This window comes from Heliangelus exortis, chromosome 6 (genome assembly GCF_036169615.1).
Source record: "Heliangelus exortis chromosome 6, bHelExo1.hap1, whole genome shotgun sequence".
Lineage (NCBI taxonomy): Eukaryota > Metazoa > Chordata > Aves > Apodiformes > Trochilidae > Heliangelus > Heliangelus exortis.
The window spans coordinates 31,153,250-31,177,875 of NC_092427.1; the positions used below are offsets into that span (position 1 = coordinate 31,153,250).

At 43.6% G+C, this 24,626-nt stretch overlaps 1 protein-coding gene across 1 annotated transcript in view; it reads right to left on the minus strand.

Annotated features, from left to right (window-relative positions):
• Positions 1–24,626, minus strand: part of LOC139797756 (unconventional myosin-X-like) — a 93,245-nt gene that overhangs the window by 21,308 nt on the left and 47,311 nt on the right. The window contains exons 17-25 of the mRNA XM_071747562.1: positions 24,228–24,310; positions 22,672–22,780; positions 21,909–21,989; positions 20,752–20,876; positions 19,844–19,958; positions 13,515–13,621; positions 8,996–9,301; positions 3,955–3,994; positions 1,678–2,448 (exon numbers count right to left, since the gene is read on the minus strand). Coding sequence (XP_071603663.1) covers positions 1,678–2,448; positions 3,955–3,994; positions 8,996–9,301; positions 13,515–13,621; positions 19,844–19,958; positions 20,752–20,876; positions 21,909–21,989; positions 22,672–22,780; positions 24,228–24,310 — 1,737 coding nt within the window. The remainder of the gene's footprint in view (positions 1–1,677; positions 2,449–3,954; positions 3,995–8,995; positions 9,302–13,514; positions 13,622–19,843; positions 19,959–20,751; positions 20,877–21,908; positions 21,990–22,671; positions 22,781–24,227; positions 24,311–24,626) is intronic.

Genomic DNA, 24,626 nt, shown 5'->3' on the forward strand with positions numbered 1-24,626 from the left:
GATACTGGTGGGATCACAACTCTGCTGAAGTTCCCTCTTCCTGTTGTGGCTCATGCCGTGTTGCAGTATCGATCTGATTTTTCATGAGCCTTACTCACTGAGGAACTAAATAAAATCATCATTGAATGGTTTAGGTTGGAAGGGACCTTAGAGATCATCTACTCCAACCTCCCTGCCATGGGCAGTGAGCTTCGAATCTGGACAAGGTTGTTCAAAGCCTCATCCATCCTGGCCTTGATCAGCATCCTGGCATCCACAGCTTCTCTGGGCAATCTCTTCCAGAGTCTCACCATCCTTGTACTGAAGCACTTTTTCCTAATATCCAGTCTAAATCTATTTTCCTTCAGTTTAAAACCACTTCCCCTTGTCCTGTCACTGGACACTCTTATGAAAAGTCCCCCTCCAGCCTTCCTGTAGGTTCCCTTCAGATATTGGAAGGCAGCTATAAAGTCTCCCCAGAGCTTTCACTTCTTCAGGCTGAACAATCCCAGCTCCCTCAGCCTCTCCTCACAGCAGAGGTACTCCAGCCCATGGATCACCTTTGTGGCCTCAAAATCCTCCATTTCTATTTACATTTTAAGAAGAATGGTAGACACTGGCCTAGTTGTGACAGAATAATTCATGACTTGAAGATTACCTGACAGTGATCTGTGAGTACCTGTCCACCGAGAAGGTACCTTTACTCAAGCAGATCACATCATAAAAAATTCTGATGTCTGGCAGCTGACATTAGGGAAATGCAAACAGGAAAATTCATGCAACTTTTTAAGAAGGGTCACAATCTGCCATTGGAAAAGAACAGCAAATGAAGTAAACTGAATTACTTTAAAAAACAAATCAATCAATCCTTTTTTCTTTAAAGCTATTTCATAGTTCAACCTCTCTAGTCTCAGGGACATAATTTACACAAAATATTTTTATCGCTGTCATTGGCTTCACACCTGAACTCCTCACCAGCTTATGTGGGCTCATCTGACATCCTGTTCTGTAAGGGGATTTATTTTTGCATTATTAAGCAACTCTCCTGAAGGCAGGAAGATTCTGCACTGGGCTGTGGACATATCTTGGCTTTACCACTATGTGATTGTCCCTGTATAGGAATCAAAAGGTTCAGTGGTCTTGGTTGTGTGTAGCAGGACACAGCCTGGATCAGTACAGTAATCTCCTCAATCCTTCAAATAGCTTAACTTGTACACAGTGCCTGAAAATAAACCTTGTATCTGAACAGCAACAGGACTAGAACAAGAGAAGTTTTAGTGATGGAAACATATCAAACCCCAGCCTTTTCCCCTTCCTCCTGTGATTCTCCATTACAAGCTCAGACTACTTCACTGAAAACTCGCTAAGGCAGAACACATACATACCTAGAAGATACTAGCTGACCACTTCCAGTCTTCCTACTGGGCAATATGTCAATATACAGTGATGGAAATAATCTAAAATAGCATAAAAAATATGTGCTAGCTTGTATACCAGTAACACTTGACAGTCACAAGCCCTCTGGCCTTCAGCCTATCTATGACACTTCCTTTTTTTCAAGCTGATATTGATGTAACAGACAGTTATATATTAGTGACAATATCCAGAGCAAGCAGGCATGCAGTAAGAAAACAAGTATGTTATAAATATCAACAAAATCAGACTAATGATTGGAAAGGTAAAGGGAGGTATTCTTACTGAGTCCAGGCTGCCACGGTTGGAATCCAGGCTGGTACCATGGGAGTGCCTCAGACTTTCCTCACCATTCAGGGGCTCAACTGAGGCACTACCTGCATCTCCACACCCATCAAACTCCTCATGGTCATAATCAGACTCCACATCTGGGGGAGAAGTGTAAATTGGTTCTCCCACCTCTCCGCTGTTACTCCTCTGTGTATCCAAGACACTGCTGTAAATGCTTTCTGCTGGGTCAGATAGGGCTTTTTGTGCCTTGGGACTAGTGGGTCTTTCCACAGGCTGTCCTGTAGCAAGGACAACCTCTCCCACTTCCTTCTGGAGAAGTGAAAGTCTTGTGTCTGCACCTTCCTCTCTGCCATGCTGATTCAAGACCACCGAACTGGAACTTGGCCGTCCTTCATCATCAGCATGAAAACCCTCATCCACTTCCTCTTCAGCCAGCGGTGCCACCAGGCTGCACTCAATGTTGAGCGTCCCCTCGCTAGAAAGTGAGCGCTCCAAGTTCTGCACACTTTCATCCAGATTTCCAAAATCCAACAGCTCCAAGAACTCCTGGGCAACCCTAGATGCCTCCTTTTCCAGCCTCTGAATCTCCTCTTCTCGCTGCCGATTGATTTCATTCCTGGTGGTTTCACAGATGATAGACATGTGATCCTCCTTCTGTTGCTGCAACTTCTCTATCTCTTTCTCCAGTCTTAAGATCTCCTCCATCTGACGTCTCTCTTCTTCTTGCAGGGGAATATCAACTTCCTCAGTCTTTACTGCTTCCACCTTAAAAGAATTTATAATAGTGTTAAAGCAGTTTCTTCAACCAGTATGCCCAGACCTTTCATTCTTCCTACCTCCTGTGCTTCCCTTGTACTTCCCATCTGCAAAAATGTAACTCTAAGCATCCTCTGATTTCTGATTCTGATTGCATCTGCAATCATACATGGTGTAAAAGCCAAAGGTAGAACCATGGAATCTTCAGGTACCTCCTTTTTTCCAGCAGCCTACTTCCTTTCTGAATCAAACAAAGTAGCTCACTGGGATGAGGGAATTTTTAGAAGAGCCTCCTTTTGTCTTCTGTTGCTCACGTTAGAGTCCATCATACTCTAAACATACAGTTTGCATAAAAGCATTCTGCAAGTTAATCCTCTCTTTTTGAACTATCTCACGCACATATAGGAGAAAGCAATATATCCAAGTACATACATATGTACAGCCTGCTTAAGCTGAAGATTTCCCAGAAATTCATTAAAACATCTAGGGATTTTTTTGCTGCCTGAGCTGGGGGTCTAGCCATCAGAATCTTGGTCTGGAATGAATATTTGCAATAAAGCAGGATTGTATCCAACCCCACCCCACCAAAACTCCACCCGGAATTTCTTGGCATTCTTTATCATCACTGGATGCATGATAGCTGGCTGGCTGATGAAAGATACTGTCTTCCTCTATTCTCCACACTGAAGTAACAGGAAATTTTTTGCAAATACACAATAATTAGAAGACAGAAGATAGTGGTAACTTTCATTGATGTTTAGCTAGAACATAAAGCCATCCCTCCCCTCTCCACAGAGGAAGTTGAAAACATGCACACACAAGAAAAAGCAAAATAAATTCCAAAAGGATTTAATGTACTTCCTGATAGGAGTATGACAATGAACAAGCCTATCTAAGCCACAACCCTTGTTTTCTTTAGTTGCCCTGTTGCTTTTTCTCTATTTGACTCTTCCTTGTGGACAAATGCGTTTTTATGCTCTAATCTGTCATCTTCACTGAACAGAGATGGCCTGAAACTGGGGAACAAGTGGTTTAGGAAAAGAAATCGGAAGACAGACAGCTGTTTTCATGCACCTCAGGATAGGTGGTCTGCTCTTTGATATATCAAGTACCAACAAACAATAAGATCAGCTACAAGGGGTTTATTTTAGCCATGGTAGCAGCCCTCTGCACTTTTATTTTCAGTGTTACAGGCAACAATCCAGCAAAACAGACTGTGTCACAGAGTAGCACATCACAAGGTCATGTAATAATAAACTCAAGCAGTAGAGATAAAAAAGGATGCTGCATGTTCAATACAGAAATTTTCAAACAGGAACTATGCAAGCTAGCAGATGAGCCTTGAAACAACCCCAACCACCTCTATCCACCTCTATCACCTACGTGAAACACCTGCAATTTTTGAGTGAACAAAGTTCATTTTTAAAATGCTGTTGTCACAATAACAATAGTTTCAGGTGAAGCGTACGCAACGAAGGACCCTTTGCAGTCATATGAAAAAAAAATTAAACTTACCTGAGCCACTGGGAGTAGCGCATTCAGTTGCTCCTTTTCTCTGTGAAAAGCCAAGACAGGATAGTCAGAAAGACTCAGTTCTCCTACATGAGGCTTTCAGAATTACATGAACACATCACACCTCCATGGATAAGGTTAAAATAAGGTATGTGTTGTAAGACTGATTTAAAAGCTTTTGTAATTTAGTAAAAACCCAGTTCTCTGTGGTTGGCGTGACCTTTGTGGATACAACAGATTTTCCTCACATGCTTTCAGATCAATCAGGAAATTGGATTAGTTGGAACACACTGGGAAGGACACTGGAAACAGCGACAGAAAGGCAGAGCAGTTAGACTCATGATAAAAGGAAACAGAATCTTCTGAAGTACTTTACATGCATGGATATTAAAAGAGTTTGTACAGACATAATTGACAGATATTAGGACACTGGTTTTTTAAAAAACAGAACAGAATTACTGCAATACCAACACCAAAATTGTGTTTTGTTTTACTTTTACTCTGTCAAAGACCTCAAAAATTTATCAAATTTTTGTACTTTGTTAAATGATTAAACTGAGGACTTTCTATTCTGAAGACCTGGGTAATCCATCTTGTGTAACTTCCCAGTAGCATGCAAAACCTAGTTTACTAGAAAGAGCTCTAAGAGTAGGAGTTTGTTGGTAAAGAGGAGTAGAGGTGGAAAAATAAAGAAATAAAGAAATAAATCTCACAGTGCTGCATTTCCATTCAGATCAGAAAGGTTGCAATCCAAGGGAAAGCTGTACCTATGGCCAGTTTCTCCACAGCGAGCATGCTACAAAGCATTGAACTACAGGGGACAGGCAAATGCCACAGTAATGCAAAGGGAACAGGGATAAGATGTGGCTGAGTGTAAGAGTAGCAACCACTGTGCAGCTAAATTCAGACTGACAGTAGTAGCTTTCGAATCTATGGTTCAACCTCAAGCAGAATAGGAGGGCAATAACTATTTCCCAGGCCCTGCAGCTTTTCCCAGCCAAATTCTAAGTTGCAGTTGCAAGTCATGAAGTCCTTAAAGCTCTCACTCATGCACATCTTCCCTCAAAACCAAAAAAACCAAAAATTAAAAATCCAGGAAATGCTTGTAAATGAAAGATGATGTAAGTTAGATCCATATGGTTCAAATACTCAAAGATCTCTAACAGCAGTAATGAGTTATACAGCTGCCTTAAATGCTATGAGAGTTCAAGAAGCAGAACAATTTTAAAACAAATCAGGAATACCACCTACAATGTACACATTAATCCTTAGAACTGTGTCTCACAGTTTTCAGATATTTCTGATATTTCATGCTGCTTTCCATCCACCTCCAACTGGTCCACACTCTTCCTGAATCACAGTACTCAAGGCTAGGGACAGAACTCCAACTCCAGCCTTACCAGTGCCAAGAGGAACAGAAGAATCACCCCACATCTTACAGAAACAATCTTGTTAATAGATAGCATTCGCTTTCTCCTCTCACACTGCACTAGTGAGTAATACTCAACTTAGCCTCCAGACCTCCTTCCTGATATTGAAGCAGCCCAGGCTTTCCTCCTTCTCCCTGTGTGCATTTGATTATTCCTACCTGTATATGTCTGTAAGGAATGCTGTCCTATGTTTTTCGGACCATTTCTTTAATTTGCCAGAATTATTTGAATTGTAATACGTTCATGCTATATACTTAAAGCCCCTCACCAGATGGTTTTATCTGCATATTTAATAAGGATATTCATATTTCCTTGTCCAATATATTATGAAAACACTGCACTACTACCATATTCTAATACAGACTGGAAAAATCTCATTCAAGAATTCTCTCGTTTAAATAAAAAAACATTGTTTACTAATTAAAACGCAATAGTAAAATGCAGTAAATTCACAAATCCTATTCTTGTTTCATCTACTCTTTTCCAAACCTCAATACTTACAGTGTCTTAGAGTATTGTCATAACATGTCAAAGCCCTAACCTACCCTCAGCCTACTCAAAGTCGAGTTACTTACCCTCTATGACTTTTCCATACCCACAAGGCATGCCATAAGATATCACAGAAGGAAAGAGGTCTTCAGAAATCCAAATTGGCTCTTAACTCCTTTATCAAGCATTTACAACTGATTATTGCTTTCAGTATCTTCCTGAAATGGAGGCTAGGCTGACTGATCTACAAATCCCTTGGTTTTCCTTTTCATATTTTAAAAGGAAATCATTATGTTTGGAATTTTCCAGTTCTATGGAAAGTCCATTGCTATCCACAAAGGAAGAGAATGAGAAAAGCTATTGATTTGAGCTGCTTTAGCTGGTTCTTGAAGGACCACTAATTTCAGCAAATCCAGATGACTTCTTTGTAGCTTGATTTATCACAGCATTATTTAACCTTTTATTTCCCTGCCAAGTTTTGAATCCTTGCACATCTGTGCTAATTGTATTATTGTTCAACTGTTAAGCCTTTTGTGGAAGACAAAGATACCATCAAAGACCTCCATTTTTTCAATATTACAGTTTTTTCTCCTGTTGAACAGTAGACCAAATTGCTCCATGTCTCCCTTTTTCTAACAGTCTATGCACAATAACTGCATGTCAGCTTTAAGTTCACTATAGCTCACTTTGCATCTTGGTTCTTCTGATTTTGTCTCTGCATGTGTGCTGGATTTTTTTTGTCCTTGTTCTCAGTAGATTAGCAAATTTACAGTTTCTGTGGATTTCCACCTCATTTTTGAGGTCAAATGCAAGTTCAGGATTTAGCCAAGTTTGTCCGATAGTACCTTTTTGGCTACTCACTATGAATGCAGACATTTGACATCAAGTCAATGAGTGATGTCCCTCAGGGCTCCACAGATGTGGGGACAGAGTGCACCCTTGGTAAGTTTGCAGATGACACTAAATTCGGTAGAAGTGTTGATCTGCCTGAGGGTAGGGAGGCTCTGCAGAAGGATCTAAACAGTCTTCACTGATGGGCCAAGGCCAACAGCAGGAGTTTCAACAAGGCCACACGTTGGGTCCTGCACTTCAGCCACAACAACCCCCAGCAGCACCACAGGCTTGGGGAGGAGTGGCTGGAGAGCTGCCCAGCAGAGAGGGACCTGGGCAATGCTGATTGACAGCTGGCTGAACATGAGCCAGCAGTGTGCCCAGGCTGCCAAGAAGGCCAATGGCATCCTGGCCTGTGTCAGGAACAGTGTGACCAGCAGGGCCAGGGGGGTGATTTTACCCCTGTACTTGGCCTTGGTGAGACCACACCTCAAGTACTGTGTGCAGTTTTGGGCATCGCTTTATAGGAAGGACATTGAGGTGCTGGAGAGGGTGCAGAGAAGGGCAACAAGGGGAACAGGGTCTGGAGAACAGGTCTGGAGAACAGGTCTTACACAGAGAGGCTGAAGGAGCTGGGGCTGCTCAGCCTGGAGAAGGAGAGGTTGAGGGGAGACCTTGTCGTTCTCTACAACAACCTGAAAGGAGGCTGTAGTGAGGCGGGTGTTGGTCTCTTCTCCCCAGTGACCAGCAACGGGACAAGAGGTAATGGGTTCAAGCTATGCTAAGGAAGGTTCAGGTTAGATATTAGGAAAAATTTCTTCACCAAAAGAGTGGTGAAGCATTGGAACAGGTTGTTCCTAGGAATATTCAAAAAACAGGTAGATGTGGTGCTTCTGGAGATGATATAGTGGTAAAGGTGGTAGAGGACTGACTGCTGGACTCGATTTTGAAGGTGTTTTCCAACTGTGATAATTCTATGATTCTAAGTAGAAAATGACAGCAAAAAGAGCAGTTCACCTGATTCCTAGAAACAATGACACTTCTTTACAATGATGTTGGGTTGAACAACAATGCTGGGTTCGTCTTTACAGTGAGGCTGGTTCTTTTATGGACTGGGAACTAGAGGGCAGGGCAGAAATAACACTGGAATGAATAAACTAAATAGGTCCTTTTACCTAAAACTAGGTGGGGACAAGCTCTGCTCAGTACAATGAAGACCTTAGACTTGAGATTACATATGTGGCATTTGATATCTTCCAGCTAGTTACTGACATTCTGAACTTGGAGAGCTTCATGTTGCTGATGAGGCTGTAGCTGAAAACTGGCACATTGATAAAACAAAGCCTTCAGTGCTGGTCAACGAATTCCTTGATGAAACTGCTCATCATTCATGCCCCTGCCTCTTTGTCCCAACAGATACACAACCCTACTGTCTCCAGTGAAACCACAGACAATCCTTGTAACGTGCTTTTAGCTTTAGAATTTTCTGATGATTGTCACAGATCCTCATCTGTCAAAATACAACTATGGGACAAGTATGCAACAAAAGTCTATAGGAAATGTAACCAAAGTTTTATGCTTCTTAAAACAAAATATTCTCAAGAAGCACCCACTTTAGACAGGACGCAGGTAACCATGGAGTGAACAGTAAATGACACATCCATCAGGTGTGGGATTCTCAACATCCATCCTGTCACTGCTCACAGATCACCTCTTTGTCACATTAGCTTTTCCTTTTCCTCATGATCTCTCAACACATCTGTATCCCAGATAAGAGATACACAGCAGCAGGAACACAGAGAGGACATGTGTCCTCATGAGTGTAAGAGCTGCAGTGACAGCACAGGCATGCTGCCTGTTCTGCTCCCTGACCCAGCTTACTGGACACACCAAGACCCATGAACTCTGGTACCTTCTCACACTGCTAAGCCCTTCAGATTTTGAAAAACTGCATAAAACTAACTTTGCCATTGCAAAAGCAATGAGGAAATCATGCATTTCTGCCCAGTCAGTGAAACAGCCTTCTTTTGTGCACATTCCAAAGCAGAAAAACACTAAACAGAGGTAAATAGACACCAGAATTAGCCTTCCTACAGGAAGTAGGACACTCCTTTTCCACTCTGCTTTTCTATCGTGAGCTGCCCACAGCCCACCCCAATTCTGCCCCATCATTGGGACACTGCTGCATGCAATAGCTGTTCCAGTGTGACCATCACACCAGTGCCCCAGACCCACTTTTACACCTCAGCAGCTTTAGTGTGAGGGAACTACAAATGCAAGATACCATCTTGTACCTTTCCTTCACCTCTTCCTCTTCCTGCTTCCTCCTACGCTCCTCCTCTTCTTGCCATTGTCTTTCCTCTTCCTCTCTTCTGATCTGTTCTTCCTCTTCTTGCCTCCTTTTCTCCTCCACTTCCTGCTTCCTCCTGAGTTCCTGCTGCAGCAGGTGCTGGTAGAGGCTGCGAGCCAGGCGGCCACGCCAGTGCTTCTGCAGGGTGACTGCAGAGGCCTTCAGTCGGAGCAGGCTCTTCTTCCAGAAGTACGCTCGGTAGTTCTTTTGGATTATCACAACACTGGCTAGCACCTTTTGATACTTCTTCCTAAAAACAGAACCAGACACTTAATGCACCAAGAAGCAATACATGCTTTGCATTTCCCATCCATGGAAAAATGAATTTGGAAAAATATTGCTCAGAAACAACACAACTTCTGCTTCTTTACTGCCGCTAACCATAAATCAAATTCTCCTCACTGTTCTCCCTCCTGCATCTGCCACTGGTTTGATTCTGTCACATCTACTTTTGTGATTACCCTCCAAGGATAAAGGACAGATACTTGCCACACAGCCAGAAAGAAGGTCCACTGGCTCAAAGTCTCCTTGCATCAAGTATAAGCACAGTCAGTGTGCAGTTAGCATAATGACTTGATGTGGATTTATTACAATAAACACGCACAAACAGCCTTACTGTATGAGAACAAAGTCCCATATTGTCCTATCTTTTAAGTGGCCAAAAGCAAATTACTCCAGGAAAAGCAAAAATGGTACAAAAATAGATCTGGTCACACTAATCCCATATGGTCTGGGAGAAAACACAGTGATACTACAATACTGATTGCTGAATGTAACATTGTAACAGGCTCCCATAAACATATACTTACATTGCAAAATATTTTGCTTAAATATAGTGATATAAAAATAAACTTTGCCATATTTTAAAATAAAAAAAACAGAATAGGACCCCAGAATAAAAGAATCATCATTCAGTGTTTCTGCAGTCTACTAAAGTTTTAGGAAAGTCAATCTTGCCTCTGCATTAGAGGATATATTTACCAAGAACATGAAAAAGTCATTGATATAAGTTTGTGCATGATACGCAAACTGGGAAAGTAACAAAAGGGTTACTATGGCACAGTAATCTGGATCAATTTGTAAGCTAAATTCAAACAAGCATTAAACAATTGAAAAGAGTGAAACATAAGGTCTTCTATTGAAGAACCAAAGGCCAAACATACCCTTTGTGGAACTATGCTAGGAAGCAGTAAGTCAGGAAAGCATTTAGGGGTCACAGCAATCATCAGGTGAAGGCATGCTCCCAACACATTTTATAGAAAAAGATGCTAGTGGGATTCTTACACTTGCAAGCATAAATACTGTGTAGAAGGGGGCCACACTGCTACTTTTATCTCACGTTCAGGGTTAGCAACTCCATTTCAAGAACAATGTTAGACCCTTGGGTGATTTCCAAGGAAGCAAAATTGGAACCAGAAATCCTGGTTAACAGACAGAAAGTGCTTACTTCTTGACCTCAAGAAAGTAAAAGCTTGATCTCAGTCAAAATGCCCATGGGTTTGGGTAGCATTTTTATTTATCCAACAGGGGACACAACAAAATTTAATTGACCTGAAGCTGAAGTCTGTTCAGGCTGTAAATGAGCAGATATTTTTTTAAGTAACAGAATATATTTAGACACCTTAATATCTTGCTTTAGGGAAATGATCACTGGTAGTATTCAAATCAAAACCTTCTTTACTCCAAACCAGAATTTGCAGAGGGAAATACTATGGGGCTGTTACACAGGATCTTGAACCAGCAGGCTACAGTAATCTTGTGAGGTCTTTCTGTCAGTCCCAGAAAGATGCTGGAGAAAGCACAGTATTCTCGCACATCCTTCCCACAAACCTTCTAAAAGCCCCCGAGGAAAAGGCACACTTCAAAATACCCTTCCTGACAATCAAACCCCCTTCAAAAGGTAACAGGGACCCATGTGGCAGCTTGCCACCTCCCTCCCCATTAAATATATCAGTCTAGCCAAGAAAATCAAGAGAGAGATGCTAATAGCAGTAGTGTGCAGAGATTGTGAACTTTTCTGTAAGTCAAAGGGAGGAAGCACAGAGAAAAGAGGAGGAAAGGGAAGAGGTGAAAAGAACAGGGAGGTTTTATACAAATTGCTCCAGGGCTGCAGTCCCCTCACCCCTGCTCTCCTTCTGTCCTCCCTCTGCCCTGTACATGGGGTGAGAACAGCTGCACCCTCTGCTAAGGCAGACAGAAGTGCATCAAAAAGGGCATTCTGACTTTTACAAAATGCATCTGCCAGAAACTCCCTCAAGTGCAACATGTGCCAAGCCCTGCCCAGCTACAGGCCAGCTCTGCCTGCTAATCTGCCAGGCTGAAGTACCCCCTCATTCCTCATGACCACAGCCAAGCTTGCAGATGCCCTTCAGCTGGAATTGCTGGACACAGGCCTTGAGTTTCATTCCCTTTGTTCAGTGTTCCACTCAGCCTCTTGCACTGGCCGAAAAAATTCAATCCTCAGCCCATGCTGAGGAGCCGGGAGACATCCTGGCCATGTACTGAAAGAGAATGCAGGGTAGTTGCAAGGCTCCAGTGCTGCATTTGGATTTAGTTAGTTATTCTGTCAATGAGTTGTAGTTAGCAGGTATGCCACTAGAAAACACAGGACTATGGAGTAACTTCCTATTGTCTCCTTCCACCTGATCAGTAAGGTCCTGCAGAATCCAGGGACATGGAAAAATTTGTACATGGATCCTGCAAGCCTAGGAACAGCTATGCTTGTTTTAGTTGGTGAAGCTATTACCTGCAGCTCAGAGTTACACAGACTAGCTATGAAAAATGTGGTAATTTGAATGGGCTTGATTTTTTTTGTCTCACATCTTAGTGAACACTCAGATACTAGGCTGTGGGAAATTGGAGGAAAGAAAATGTTCTCTCCCTGAGAGCTGGTTCACTAGACACACAGAACAAGTTCACAAAGGGGAAGAAGTCAGTATAATCCTTCCTATGGCATATGTACCCTTCTTTGCCAACCTACTCTGCATGAGACCAAATTAATTTAAATACACTTGCCCATGCAAAACTGACAAAAATGCTGTCAAGCTGAAAGCAGCACATACTGGTATTCCTGACCTCTGCCCAGATGAACTCCCTCTTGCTGGACCTTGTCCTATACAGGTACAGTACCACTGGAAATTCTTCACAGAAAGGTTTTCCAGTCTCCCTCCCTCTTTCCTCACTCCCTGTTCTCCTCACCTGCAAAGTGAAGATTTCCACTCTGGCTGCTGAAGCACAGTTTGCTCTTAAAAGACAAGACTCAGAAAAGCAACATGTGTGATGAGGAATTCAGATCTGTGGGGGCCAGAGTATTTCCAGCCAAGAGGAACACTACTGCAGCACTGTCTTCATCACAGCCCTGCAAGGCAACAACTACCTTCCCAGGAACTCAGAAAAGCAATAAATTCAGTTTCCCTGCAGTGATGTTTCCCATTAAAATCAATTTTCTTGTGCTAATCCCTAACCCCATCACCAAATGCTGGCACAAAGTAAAATAGAACAGAGGCCCTAACACAAAGAACTTGCAATCTCATGTACAAACAATAGAGCTAGCTCATTTGTCTTCCTAGAGGGAAATAAATGAGTAAAAGCCCCCAAGACCAAATGCGTATTTTCCTGATATTCCACACTGGCAAGGCAAGTTACAACCCTTACACACGTTTCCCAACACAAAATGAGCTACCTGGTGTAACTGGAGCTCTAAGAGTGTCTGCTGGAACAGCTCTGCTGGCCAGGGATTTCACCTCCTCACAGCCCTGATTGACAGGTGTCTGGAGCAGAAACCAGCCAGGAAAGAGCATCTTACTGGGATTAAGTGTGCATGCCACAGCCATTAAGGAGTCAGCTGTTAAGGGCTGCGAGGGGCAGAGGAGGGGTGGTTTGTCTGCAGCTGGTTCTCCCAACCCTCCTCCCCTGGTCAGGTGCAAAAGGGAGCGGCAAGAGGAGATTACTGGTGCAAAGCTGGCCAAAAACCAATTCTGAAGAGTTAATTAAAAAGGAGAGGGAGATCACGAGGCAAACAGGCAGGGCGAGGAAAGAGGGTGAGCAAAGGCAGAGCTGCAAGTGAGGAAGAAATAATTTGCAGGGGGAGCAGAAAACAGAGTTGACAGGCATAAGGAAAAGGAGGGCACCCAAAGTGTACTTGGGGCCCAGCCAGGAGAGCCCTGAAGGCAAGGAAAAGGTGTCATCAGACGCACGCAATGGGTATAGAGGTCCCTGCAGAAGCCTGCTGAACAGTGTTGAGGGAGGGTGCAACTGTGCACAGAACTGAAGAAGAGGTGCCAAAGGTGCAGAAATGTTTCAGCAGGACTGATGCCAGCAGAGAGGGCAGACACTGCAGCTCCCCCTTAGAATACAGGAGGGGAAGAAGGGAGGGATGCAAGGGGACTAGAGAGCAAAGCAAGGGGTCGGGGCAACCCAGGCACACAAGCACGTGGATGGTGGGGCAGCCCCCCAGCACTGACCTTGCCATGTAGCCCAAGACGTGGGCCCGGATGACTATAGCTGCTTTCCTCAACTCCTCTTCCCGATCCTTCTCCAGCTTCTGCTCAAGAGCTTCCTTCAGGAAAACCTGACGCCACGGGGAGGAGTTTCAATAAACACAAAGAGAGGAAAGAAGTCAGTCCCCGGGAGAGCCGGGAGATTTCATCCCCGGGTGACCAACACAGAGCGCACTCTGTGCCCGGAGCCGCGGCCGCTCCAGCGGCAGCTTCGGCGCCTGCCCCGGGGTGACCGTGCTCACAGCACCAGGAAAAAGTTTTGCAGCGACATGAGCCAAACTCTGCGCCCAACCCCCGCCTCCCTCATTCTGTGGTCAAGACTTAAAAGAGAGAGAGGGAGGGAGCAGAGGAAGGAGGGAGAGAAGAGGGAGGAGGAGAGCGTGTGCTCTGCGATTAACTCTTTCCCAGCTGACAGCTTTGCCTGCACAATCCAGTGCCTCCCTGCAGCAGGCACGGATATCTACCTCAGTGATTAAATATTTTGCAAAGAAACTCCTCCGCATTTCAAGGAAAGGGAGGCACATCTAGCTTTGCAGACTCCGAGGAGTCCAAGGAAGCAACCTTAACAGCAATCTTAATAATGGAAGACAGATAAAAGCTAAAAGCCCTGCAGAGGTGCAAAGCTGAGCACACCAGTTCTGGATGGAAGCTGAAGCCCTCCATCAGCCTCCAGAAACTCTTGAGGTGGAGATGCTTCCTTGCTGAAAACGTTCAGCAATGCAGCATGCATTAGGGGGAACTAAGTCCCGATGGGACAGGTCTCCTAATATTACTGATTACTCCTCAATGTCCAGTATTTTCATTCTCAAGCATCTTCCTTCACTTGTATTTCACACTGCTGCTCAGTGCTGAAGGCCTGTGTGAGGTGTGATGGTACTATCTTGGAGACAAAAGGACTGAGATACATGCAAGTTAGGGGCATATTTACAGTAACTGTGATGACCTATCTGAGATACTTAAAATCAGCTGGCTTGCACTATGTCAGCACAGAGCTCAGCACAAGTTGCTGAAATACATGCTTTGTATTTCATGCTTTTTGACATGGACTGCAGCCTGCATGGAGCTCTATGGCACTGTGGGCACACTCCTAGCAGCACCCAGCCTAGATTAAAGTTGGCTAAGGCATGTCCATACAAGCTGCAGTCACAGCAGTGATTGCCATATGGCCCTGCTTGTGTGACCTGCTGCCTGATATTAGCTAAATCACTGCCAAGGCCAGCAGCAGAATGGACTGGGCTAGGGAAGTGCTGCCCCACTTGTCAAAGCACTGCTGTGAGCACAGGCTGTGAGCTGACAACTCATCTATCTGCAGAACTACATTGATCAGTAAAAACCCCTTACACATATATTGGACCCACATGGCTAGCTGAGACGTCAGAGAGGTGTTCTGAGATTTGAACACTCATTTAGTCCAGTGTTCTAACAAACTCTCCCCCCCCACTTACCTCTCCTATGTCTCTGTACACCTTTTTTTCAGTTATTGCCTTTGGCCTCATTATTTAGGCTCTTTTTTCCCTCTGACCACCATATACTGAGTTACACCTCTCCCTGAGTTAGTAGCTGCTGCCAGTGACTTCCTTCAACTTGAATTTCTCCTTGAGGAGCCCTTTCCATTAAGATGGCCTTAAGAAATAAGCTGGTTTGTAATGATTAGGTAACTGTGGGGAGCCTTAAAAGAAGGTTCATCATCAAGGTACTGCCAACCATGAAGCTGGCATCCATCCCTGGAAGTTGTACATCCACTCCCTCCGTCAACTCAACAATCTTTTAAAGACTTATTTGGGGCAGGGATAGCTTTTTCCATTACATTCCAGAACCAAGCAGCAGTCACCCATTTCAAGAGTCCAGCCAGCAAAACACTGATTCAGGCCACTGTCTTAATCAAATTGCAAAAATATCCAGTCCATCAGTATTTTGCCAGCAAGCAGAGACTTTGCTGTGTCAGTAAGGAGTGGGGGAAAAAAAGAACTAGCTTTGAGGCATGCAGAGTTCAAAAGGACTCAATCCTAATCCTATAGGGTTTTCTATATATGCTTGAGAGTGACGGGTTAAATCTCTAATATCATAACAATATCAAGTTAATAAGCTATTGGCATTTTGAGGGGTTTTTTTGAGACTCCTTAAGATGATGAGGATGAAAAAAGTGTATTCAAGTGCAAAAATATTTTTGATGCCTTGTGGGAATTATTTGGAAGGTGGGCATTTCTTTGTCATAATTCATAGCCACTCTCTGAAAACAGGATTTCATCTGAGAATTCATCAATTTCATCTGAGAAAGGGCTGATTAAACAAAACATACAAGGTTACTTCTATATATCTGCTCTTCTTTACACGCTGGCCGAGCACTCCTCACACACCCTCAATGCCTACAAGCACTGTCAGTGCAACAGTGAACACATTAGGGTTACATGTAGATCAGCAGACACAAATGTAACTGCATGTGCACCCATGTGTATGCAAGTGAGAACATACGATTCTTGGGGACAACACTGAGAAAGCCTGGAGTGGGTCACTGTGACCTGTATGCCAAATAGTCTAAAGAAATCTCCTCCTTCAAACAGGCCCTCTAAAACAGCAGGTTGAAATGTGGAAATCATTGCATTCAAACAGCAAGGATTACTGAATTAAACAGCCTTAGGAAATCTATGTTGTGGGTATGGGCAAGTATGGCAGAAGGTCCAAGTGGACTGGAGAAAGGGGACAGAAGGTGCTGCTCCATCCCAGCATATCCCCAATAAAAACAAGGGTATGCTAGCACAAACTCTTCCACCATTACACTGCTTATTTGCATCCAAGCCCTCACCTCTGGCATGCCACCGGATAAAACCTGCCTTATATACATTAATACCTCTTATAAACATTAATTTGACAATTGCCAGCACAGCAGCTGCTCCATTCTTAATGAAAAACACAAAGATCATCCTGCCCTTCCTCCTCTATTTCCTTTCCCAAGCTTCACAATCCCTTGCACTATTTCACAAAGTCTTTTCCTTCCTCCTCCAAACAATTGCTAGGGATATAATTATCCTTCCATTCATTTTGCAGGAAGTATTCCCCTTCTGTAAAACTTGGTTTTCACCCACCGTTTATATTTCTTCCTAGGTTACATCCCCATTGGCCTGTCACACCTTTTTCAGTTACTACTCCTGACTCCAAAAGCCAATGTTAGTTCTGGAAATCACTACCTGGGCACCCAAAGCTGCACCTGTAGCAGCAAAGGTAGCAGCAAGGGCACACATAGGACTTCCTCTCCAGGGCAATGACCTACACTCTCACATTTGACTCTTACCAGAAAGCCTCTGGAAAAATCAGAGGGCTCGTCTTTATTGTGCCAAGTATTCTAGGCCTGTGTTACCTACCACAAGCTAAAACATGAATGAAAAACATTTTGTAATCCAAAACCAAGATACAACATCTGGATACAGGCAGCAGGGAAGGGATTACCAGGAAGCAACAATGCTCTGTGCAGCCTCACCCTGCCATCCTCTTTCTGGAGGCACTGTCAAGAAGCAGAGTTGCAAGATGGGTCTCCAAGGGAGCAATGAAATGGCTTTGCCACCATCTGAGCATGGCAAAGAAAGCCAGGAAACTCATCTGAAGAATGAAATGCCAGGTCAATGGCAACAGCCCCTTGGAGCAGCCAGGGGCTGGCCAGCCATTCAGCATGGCAACAAGGGTGGGACAGGCTAGTATAGCCTTGGAGTGGTATCAGCTTTAGAATAAGTAAAACTGCTCCCCTCTACCAGGATGCACATCTCTAATCCTAACCATGCCAAATATGAAGTAACTTCTGCAACCAAACAAGATGGCTCTGAATCTAATCAAATTGAATCAAATAAAATCGAATTAGCTGGGTTGGAAAGGACCTCTGAAATAATCAAATCCAACCCTTGATCCACTACCACTGTGGTTACTAGACCCTCACTACCCTGTAAAGAATTTCTTCCTAATATCTAACTTAAACTTCCCCTGACAGAGCTTAAGTCCATGCCCTCTTGTCTTACTGATAGCTGCCCGGGAGAAGAGACCAACCCCCCCCTGGCTCCAACCTCCTTTCAGGGAGTTGTAGTGATGAGGTCTCCCCTGAGCCTCTTCTTCTCCAGACTAAACAACCCCAGCTCCCTCAGCTGTTCCTCATAGGACTTGTGCTCAACTTCTTCCCCATTCTTTTCAGTTCTGCTTCTCAGTCGTAAAGAAATAAGGAGATACAAAGATTTCCATTCTTAATCATCTCTTTCTTCCCACACTATTGAGACCCATCAGCAACCCATGTTCTAGCAGAGGCTGGTGTTTACCAACATGCTGCATATAGCTCCTCAGCCAAGTTTTAGTTTATAGGATACAATTGTTTAAAAAAGTGCATTAGAGTACATCCAACGTTTTTGCAAAATACAAACTTTTTTTACCATATATGTTGTTTTTCCAAATTAATTTGTGTAGATCAAAGTCTGAAAACAGACAGATGGACTTGGTCCTTCTGGATGCACAATGGGAATGGAAGAGAAAAGGGATCCTATTGCCATCAGGAGCTCAAAGCAGCCTGGATTTCCTGCTTGTCATCAGTCTGTTATAGCCCCTGGACTCCAGTTACATAGCTTAGAACCTTTTATACTCTAAAAGGTGAGTATGTGCATGAGAATTCTGTCCTCACATGTATTTTCCTGCTGCCCTTGCTGTAGCCCAGCAATCTTCCATCTTTTGTCGTGCTAGAAAGAAAGTTCAAATTCTATGTTTGCCAGCTCTAACCAGCACTTCCTAAAGCTTCCCAGGCACAAGCAGCTCTGTAACACACACAGTCCACACATGCTTTAACAGTAAAATGCTAAGACACTGGCAGCCAATCAAGCAGTGTGGTTTATCTACAGACAAGAATGACTTGGATGGTTCCTGGCTTGCAGGGACCAGTGAGGAGATACTAGTTCTCCAGATCAAAGATGTGGAACACTTTAATCACAGAGTGGAAATGCAGCTAAAGTGATAAAACCTTCTTTCTTAAACATAAGTGGAGGCCATGTGAAGGAAGGCCCCAGAAGCTTCCAGTTAATACATCTCCTTCCCGCAGCAATGGCCAACAGTTCCCTTGGTTGTCACACAGCATTCATAATCCAGGCTACCAGCTGGGCAACCACCACCACTGTAAGAAGGGAATAAAGGGATCTCACTCTCTAAGAAACATTATAGTCTATCTATTCATTAATAAATGATTGCTTAAGGCAACAAATATAATTATCTGATCACCTGGACAAATTAAATGTGAATATTCACTAGAATCACTTTTGGTTCCATTGTGACCTTGGGGATATTCTGAATTACCTTTTTGAATGCTTAAGGGAAAAAAATGCAAGAAAAGTTGCTTTGATGGACCACCAGTGGCTCTGGATATGGCCTTCATACCCACTATGTAGAAATTTTGTCTGTACTGGACACCATCCATCTTGGAATATTCTTTGAAAAATTTACTTGAATATGTGGAAAGTTGTAATAGAGACAGCTCCCCACTCCCAGATTTCTATACCAATATACTTCACAACACTCAAAACTCTTTCTGTGTGAAGCTGTCTCAAAACCTGAAAAAATTCAGACTGAAACACCCATCTCCCTCCTTACTGAATGGAAGGTAATGGTGCATTTCCAGCTGGAGGAATGGAGAAAAAAACCCCAACAAAACAAAACATAAAAACCTCCCCAGACTACCAGGGAAGAGAAAAGTGTTAAACATGCACCAAAACAGAAGCAAAATCTGAATTATGCAAGTAAGGAGAAGCATTTGGAATCTGGATACCTTTCCCCAGAATGTATGCTAGCATTTGGGCTGACTGCACACACCATCAGCTGAGCTTCCACAACACAAAGCTGTCACACATCTGGTGATCCAGCTATCTATTCAGTTTAGATATACACCAAGCAGCAGCTCACTGCCTCCTGCAAAAACTTTGATTAGCCAAGCAGAGCGAAGTATCTGGCACAAGAGGCAAGAGTTAATGGCACACATGGAAACTGCATAAAATGAGGCCCATGGTTGTTCTCCTTAGATCTTTAAGTTGGATCAGAGACAACAAAATCAAGATGGTTTGGTCAGCAGGAAGGAGCTGAGACAAGATCAAAAAGCCTTCTACTTCTTTAGATGCACAATATCAGAAATATTTGACATGCTACAGATCAGTAGCATAGTTTGAGGTATTTAAAGGGTTATCACTACTTTGCCCTTTCCAGTGGCTTGAATCTCACCAGATGCAATCACATCCCCTTGCTGTTGGAACAAAGCTGTACCCTGCCCTTCACTGATGAAGTACCTTGGTTTTACCCAACTGCCATTCTTTCTTGCTGCTGTCATAGGTCTGCAGAAAGCCTGCACATACAACTCTGCTGTTGTCTGAGGAATTTGGCCCCTTCACAAGCATCTTGTACCTAAGAACCAAACAAAACCTCATGAGACTATAAATGACAGTAACACAGTCCCCACTCCCAATCTTTTAAGTTGTATTATCCTCCTCCCATGAGTCCCTCTTCCTCTGGGACCTCCCTTCTTCATGCTTGCCTTCCAATTTGGAAATTTCCATCCCCCAGCCTTTATCTGTTCCTACCATACTGGCAATTATTGTTGCAATCCCAGCAAAAAATACAAACTCAACAGCATTTTTCAGTGAAGAACAACTGTCCTTCTGAAAAATGTGCTTTCATCAGACACAAGTTATTTTGTTCAGTATAGGGGTGGCATTTAATGCTCCAAGAGACAAAGGAAGCAATGTTCAACGGTCCCTTCTAGCCTTAACTTCAAGAAATCCTTTTGACACAGCTAATTAAAACAAATAATCACTCTTTCCAATATGAATCATCAACTATACTGTCCATTAAAATTTGCTTCAGCCTGCCAGATTAAAAATTTTAAGTATAATATTTTCTTTTTATGTATTACGACCAGCTGGGTTTCACAGCATCACACAAGCAAATCTGTGGCAAAACTACAGACAAGAAAAAACCCAAAACCACCATCTGGCTATTTTTTCCATTCTGACTTGTACCCTAAAGGCAAGTGTCCAAAAGGACTTCCAAATCAGTCTGTGATATGGGCAATAAGGGTATGTTTAGAAAAACATCCCACAGATGATCCATACCAGCAACAGCAGTTATGGAGGGAAGAAATACATAGAATTGTATACTTTGGGGCCATCACAGCATATGGTACAGTGATACCAATTACCTGGTGAGGAAGTCCTGGAAAAGGCGCCGTATGGGGAAACCTGCTCTCCTAACTTTCACTGTCTCCAGCATTCCTGAGTACCGGAGCTGATTTAGCACCACATCTGGATTGAAGAGGTTTGGTGCCTACATAAAGATTCAGATTCAAAGACAAATAAGAGAGAGAGAGAGAGAGAGAGAGAGAGAGGGAGAGAGTAAGTGTTGGCTGTGGAATTACTTCTTCATTGACTTGAAAAGTGACTGTTTTTCTGAGCACAGACAGTCACAGGTTGTATAACCATTTCACTGTAGAATCAACCATGTACATTTGGGCATGTGAGGTGAAAAGGGGGATGTTTGGGTCAAGGGAAAAGCAACCTCACAACACTGCATGGTGCAGAAAAAGGGATGAAAGAGAACTGGGCAGATCCTGGAAAAAAACACTCTGCAGGCTGCTGTCATAGTTAGATCATGGCAGTAAAGCAACAATGTAATGCATTAACACATACAAAATACAGAACTCTGACTCAGTTCCCTTTTCAGTCTCTCTCCAACCAAACTGGAGATAAATCACAGAATTCTTTTCCAGAATACCACCCTGAGCAGGTTTTCCTCTGCCGTATTTCACATGGTTTCAAAACTCATAAAGAAACTGATCGGTTCAGAGCTCCCCACTCAATCTCGTTAGCAGCATATCTTCCCATCAGTGTTCACAATACAAGGGAGAGCCATCCTGTCTCTTAAGAACTGTGACTTTCTCATGAAGCATCCACATCTCCTGCATCAGAGCCAGGGATCTACAGAAGATGCTTTCTACTGCATAAGCCCTGCAACAAGTTGTCTACTGGCACCAGAAACAGAAGCAATTGCTTCTTCTACCACGGCTCTGGGCTCTGCACAACCCTGGTTATCTTTCAGACTTCAGAAGCACAGAAAGAGGTGGGAATGCCTATATCATATCATACTCAGCATGCAGTCTTTTCTTCTGATTAACAGGACCAGGGTCTTTATTTCTGCAACAATAAAACAGCTAGAAGAAAGAAGAGAAGGTGAGGGGAAATTGCTCTTCTCCTCGGTTTGCACCCTGAGAGAAGGGGTGTGCCTGTCAGGCACTTGGGCAAATGACTGCTCATGAAGGCCTGTGCCACATGCATAGGTTCTGCTGGGAGACAGACTTGCCTTTTCTGTATTTGGTTTGATGCAACGGATGAAAAATGGGTTGGAAGTACTAAGCGTGGCCATCAGAGAATGGAGAGAATCCTAAAAAGAAGCAAGACAAAACCAAAAGGATCAGTCAGTACAGGAGGGGCGGGGGCTATATCTGATGCAATTGATTCTTCATGCAGCCCTCTCATTCCTAGCACCCTTCAGCTCTGCCTACCAAAACTTCAGTAACCTAGGAGATGCCTTCCTGTCCAAAGCATAGCTACAGTTATTTACTGGTCATCCTTGTTCTCAGAACTATATAGCTGAAATGAGTTATTTTTACAAGCCTCTCAAATTCTAATATAGGAAATTAAAACCGTGAAACTAACAGAAAGTTTGCAGATAATCTAGGGGGATGAAATCCATACCTGCAGGGTCCCCTTAATAAGATTTTATTGGAACTGCCACTAAATGTCTATAAGATGTGGCCTAAAAGGGCAAATATACTTAGCTGAAGTACCAAACGACCATGGCAAGTTAAAGAACTTCTAGAACTTTATATACTTAGCAAAGTATTCTTTTCCTCTACCATACTGCTCAGTGTTAGCATCTTGCATTTTATACCAGACAGAAATCTTTGGGGCAGTGCACTGTCTTTTATTTAGCACCACAACATTCCTACGCATTTTCAGTGCTGGACACAAAACAAGGATGAATGACTTCTCTTGGCTGCAGGCCTTCCTTTGCCCATCTGCTCCTCCATAGAAGCCTGCTGCTCTCTTGGAAAACATCCTACCCTGAACTGGGAACTGACAGTCGGTCTGCGCCTCTGGGTGCCCATCTTCAGTGTCTCTTCACTGCAACGACTGCAGACTCTCTCAAAGAGGTCATAGATGAAGTCCAGCCTAAGGGGGAAGAAAAGAATTAAAGAAGATGTAAGACACTTACCACCTGTGAGAAAATGGCTCTCATTCTCAGGCCCTATCCTAGTGTGAGAAACCTTGTTTTTATTCCTGGTGTGCCACAGAGTGGCTGCAGGAGATAGTTCAGCTGGGCATTTCAGTGAAGAATTTAATACTTTCCATGTGGCTACCCAGACCCTATTGGGCTGCCCTGTATGCCACACTCAGCTGCAAAGCCAAAAACCCAATCTCATACTGTCAACCAGGACATTACACAAAGGAAGATCTCAATCCTGCAGTGGCTAGGACACCTCCCTTGAGCTATATGCCCCAGGCAAAACTACCTTGAGAGTATTCCAGCTAGACTGTGTACTGTCACACCCCTCCCAACCCAGTTCTCATGGTTAGCTCCCATGACATGCTCATTGCCACTGCAGCCCCTTTGTAGCCAGAGGATTTCTAGACCTACCCTCATTGTAGGTCAGCTTTAGGGAATCTTCCACCGTTTCTCCACTCCTTAGGCGGTGGTGTTGGTTCTTACAAAGTGGCACAAAATTCTCTAGCACATCTTGAGACAGTTTATTATTATGATTGGTTCTAGAAGAATTTCTCTTTCTGACTTGCTGAAAAACCCTGAGTCCCTCTATTATGCTAGACAACAATGACCACAATTCTGGCTTCAAGCCCTGGGTGAAATGTTCCCCAGATGCCACTGTCCAAGTAAGGCAGCTACAAGCAGCTCACACACTCAGCTTCTTCAGGTTGTTTCAAGGCTTCCCACAGTCCAAACTCTGCGGCAGTCTTCAGAGAAGATGTATGTGGCAGAGTTGCTACTCAAAAGCTTGTAGTGTCAGACATGTTATTAAAAGCCTTTCTCCTCCTACTAAGCTGCACCTCTGTCTCCCAGACCTTGCTCAAGGCCAAAGCCAGCTCATTTACCTAGGGTCATGTTGCAGCACTGGGATATAGTATTAGAGGCCATACCTAGTCCCAGAGAGAGATAAGGACAGAAGCTCTCCACTAACAAGCATCCTGGAAAACAAGCAGCCTCTGTACAAAGGCTGACATTCAACAGCATGGCAAAGAGCCTTGACTCATTCAGGGGAAAATTTACCATTGTGGGGATGGGGAGGTAAGAGGAAGAAAGGGACAGGAAGAAGAGAAGAGAGGAGAGAGAAAAATCAGCATTGCCTGGAGGCATTTATGTCATGCTTTTATTACTCTTTTCAAAACTGGGACAACAAGAGTACTGATTAAATCTGTGCCTCATCTGACTTTGCCAGCTCTCCTTTATTTTGCCAGGACACTTAAGCACAAAGAGAAAAATGGTAAAGAATAATGTCGGACACTCAGACAAAAGCAATTGCCTTCCTTGGGCTGCTTATTACATAAATGTGCCCTAGCCCAGCCCAAAAGATGCAGCCTCCTCAAAAGCATCAGGGGGGCATACCTGCTGTCTTTCAGCATGTTTAAAATGTCATCTCGAAACGTGTCTCTGTTCTTCTCCAGAAAGCCTCTCACGTCATACAGCACCTGCAGCACAGAGCCAGTAGAACAGTGCAGTAGGAATCACTAAGTACTTCTACATGAACATGCCAAGGTACAAGTCCTCCTGCAGAGCTACTCTGTTATACTGCTAGCATGTGCCAACATACTGACTTTCAGCGGAAAAGAGCTCCAGAGCTCTGCAGTTACTACCAAGAAAGTTGCTTTTAGCTATCAATTAAAAAAACTAAAACAAACAAACAAAACCAAAAAAAGTGCCAAAACCAAAAGCCAAGTGAAACAGCTGCAGAGATTTGCCCAGGCTATGAGTGTGGGGAAATCCTCTGCAAGGTGTGAGGTACTC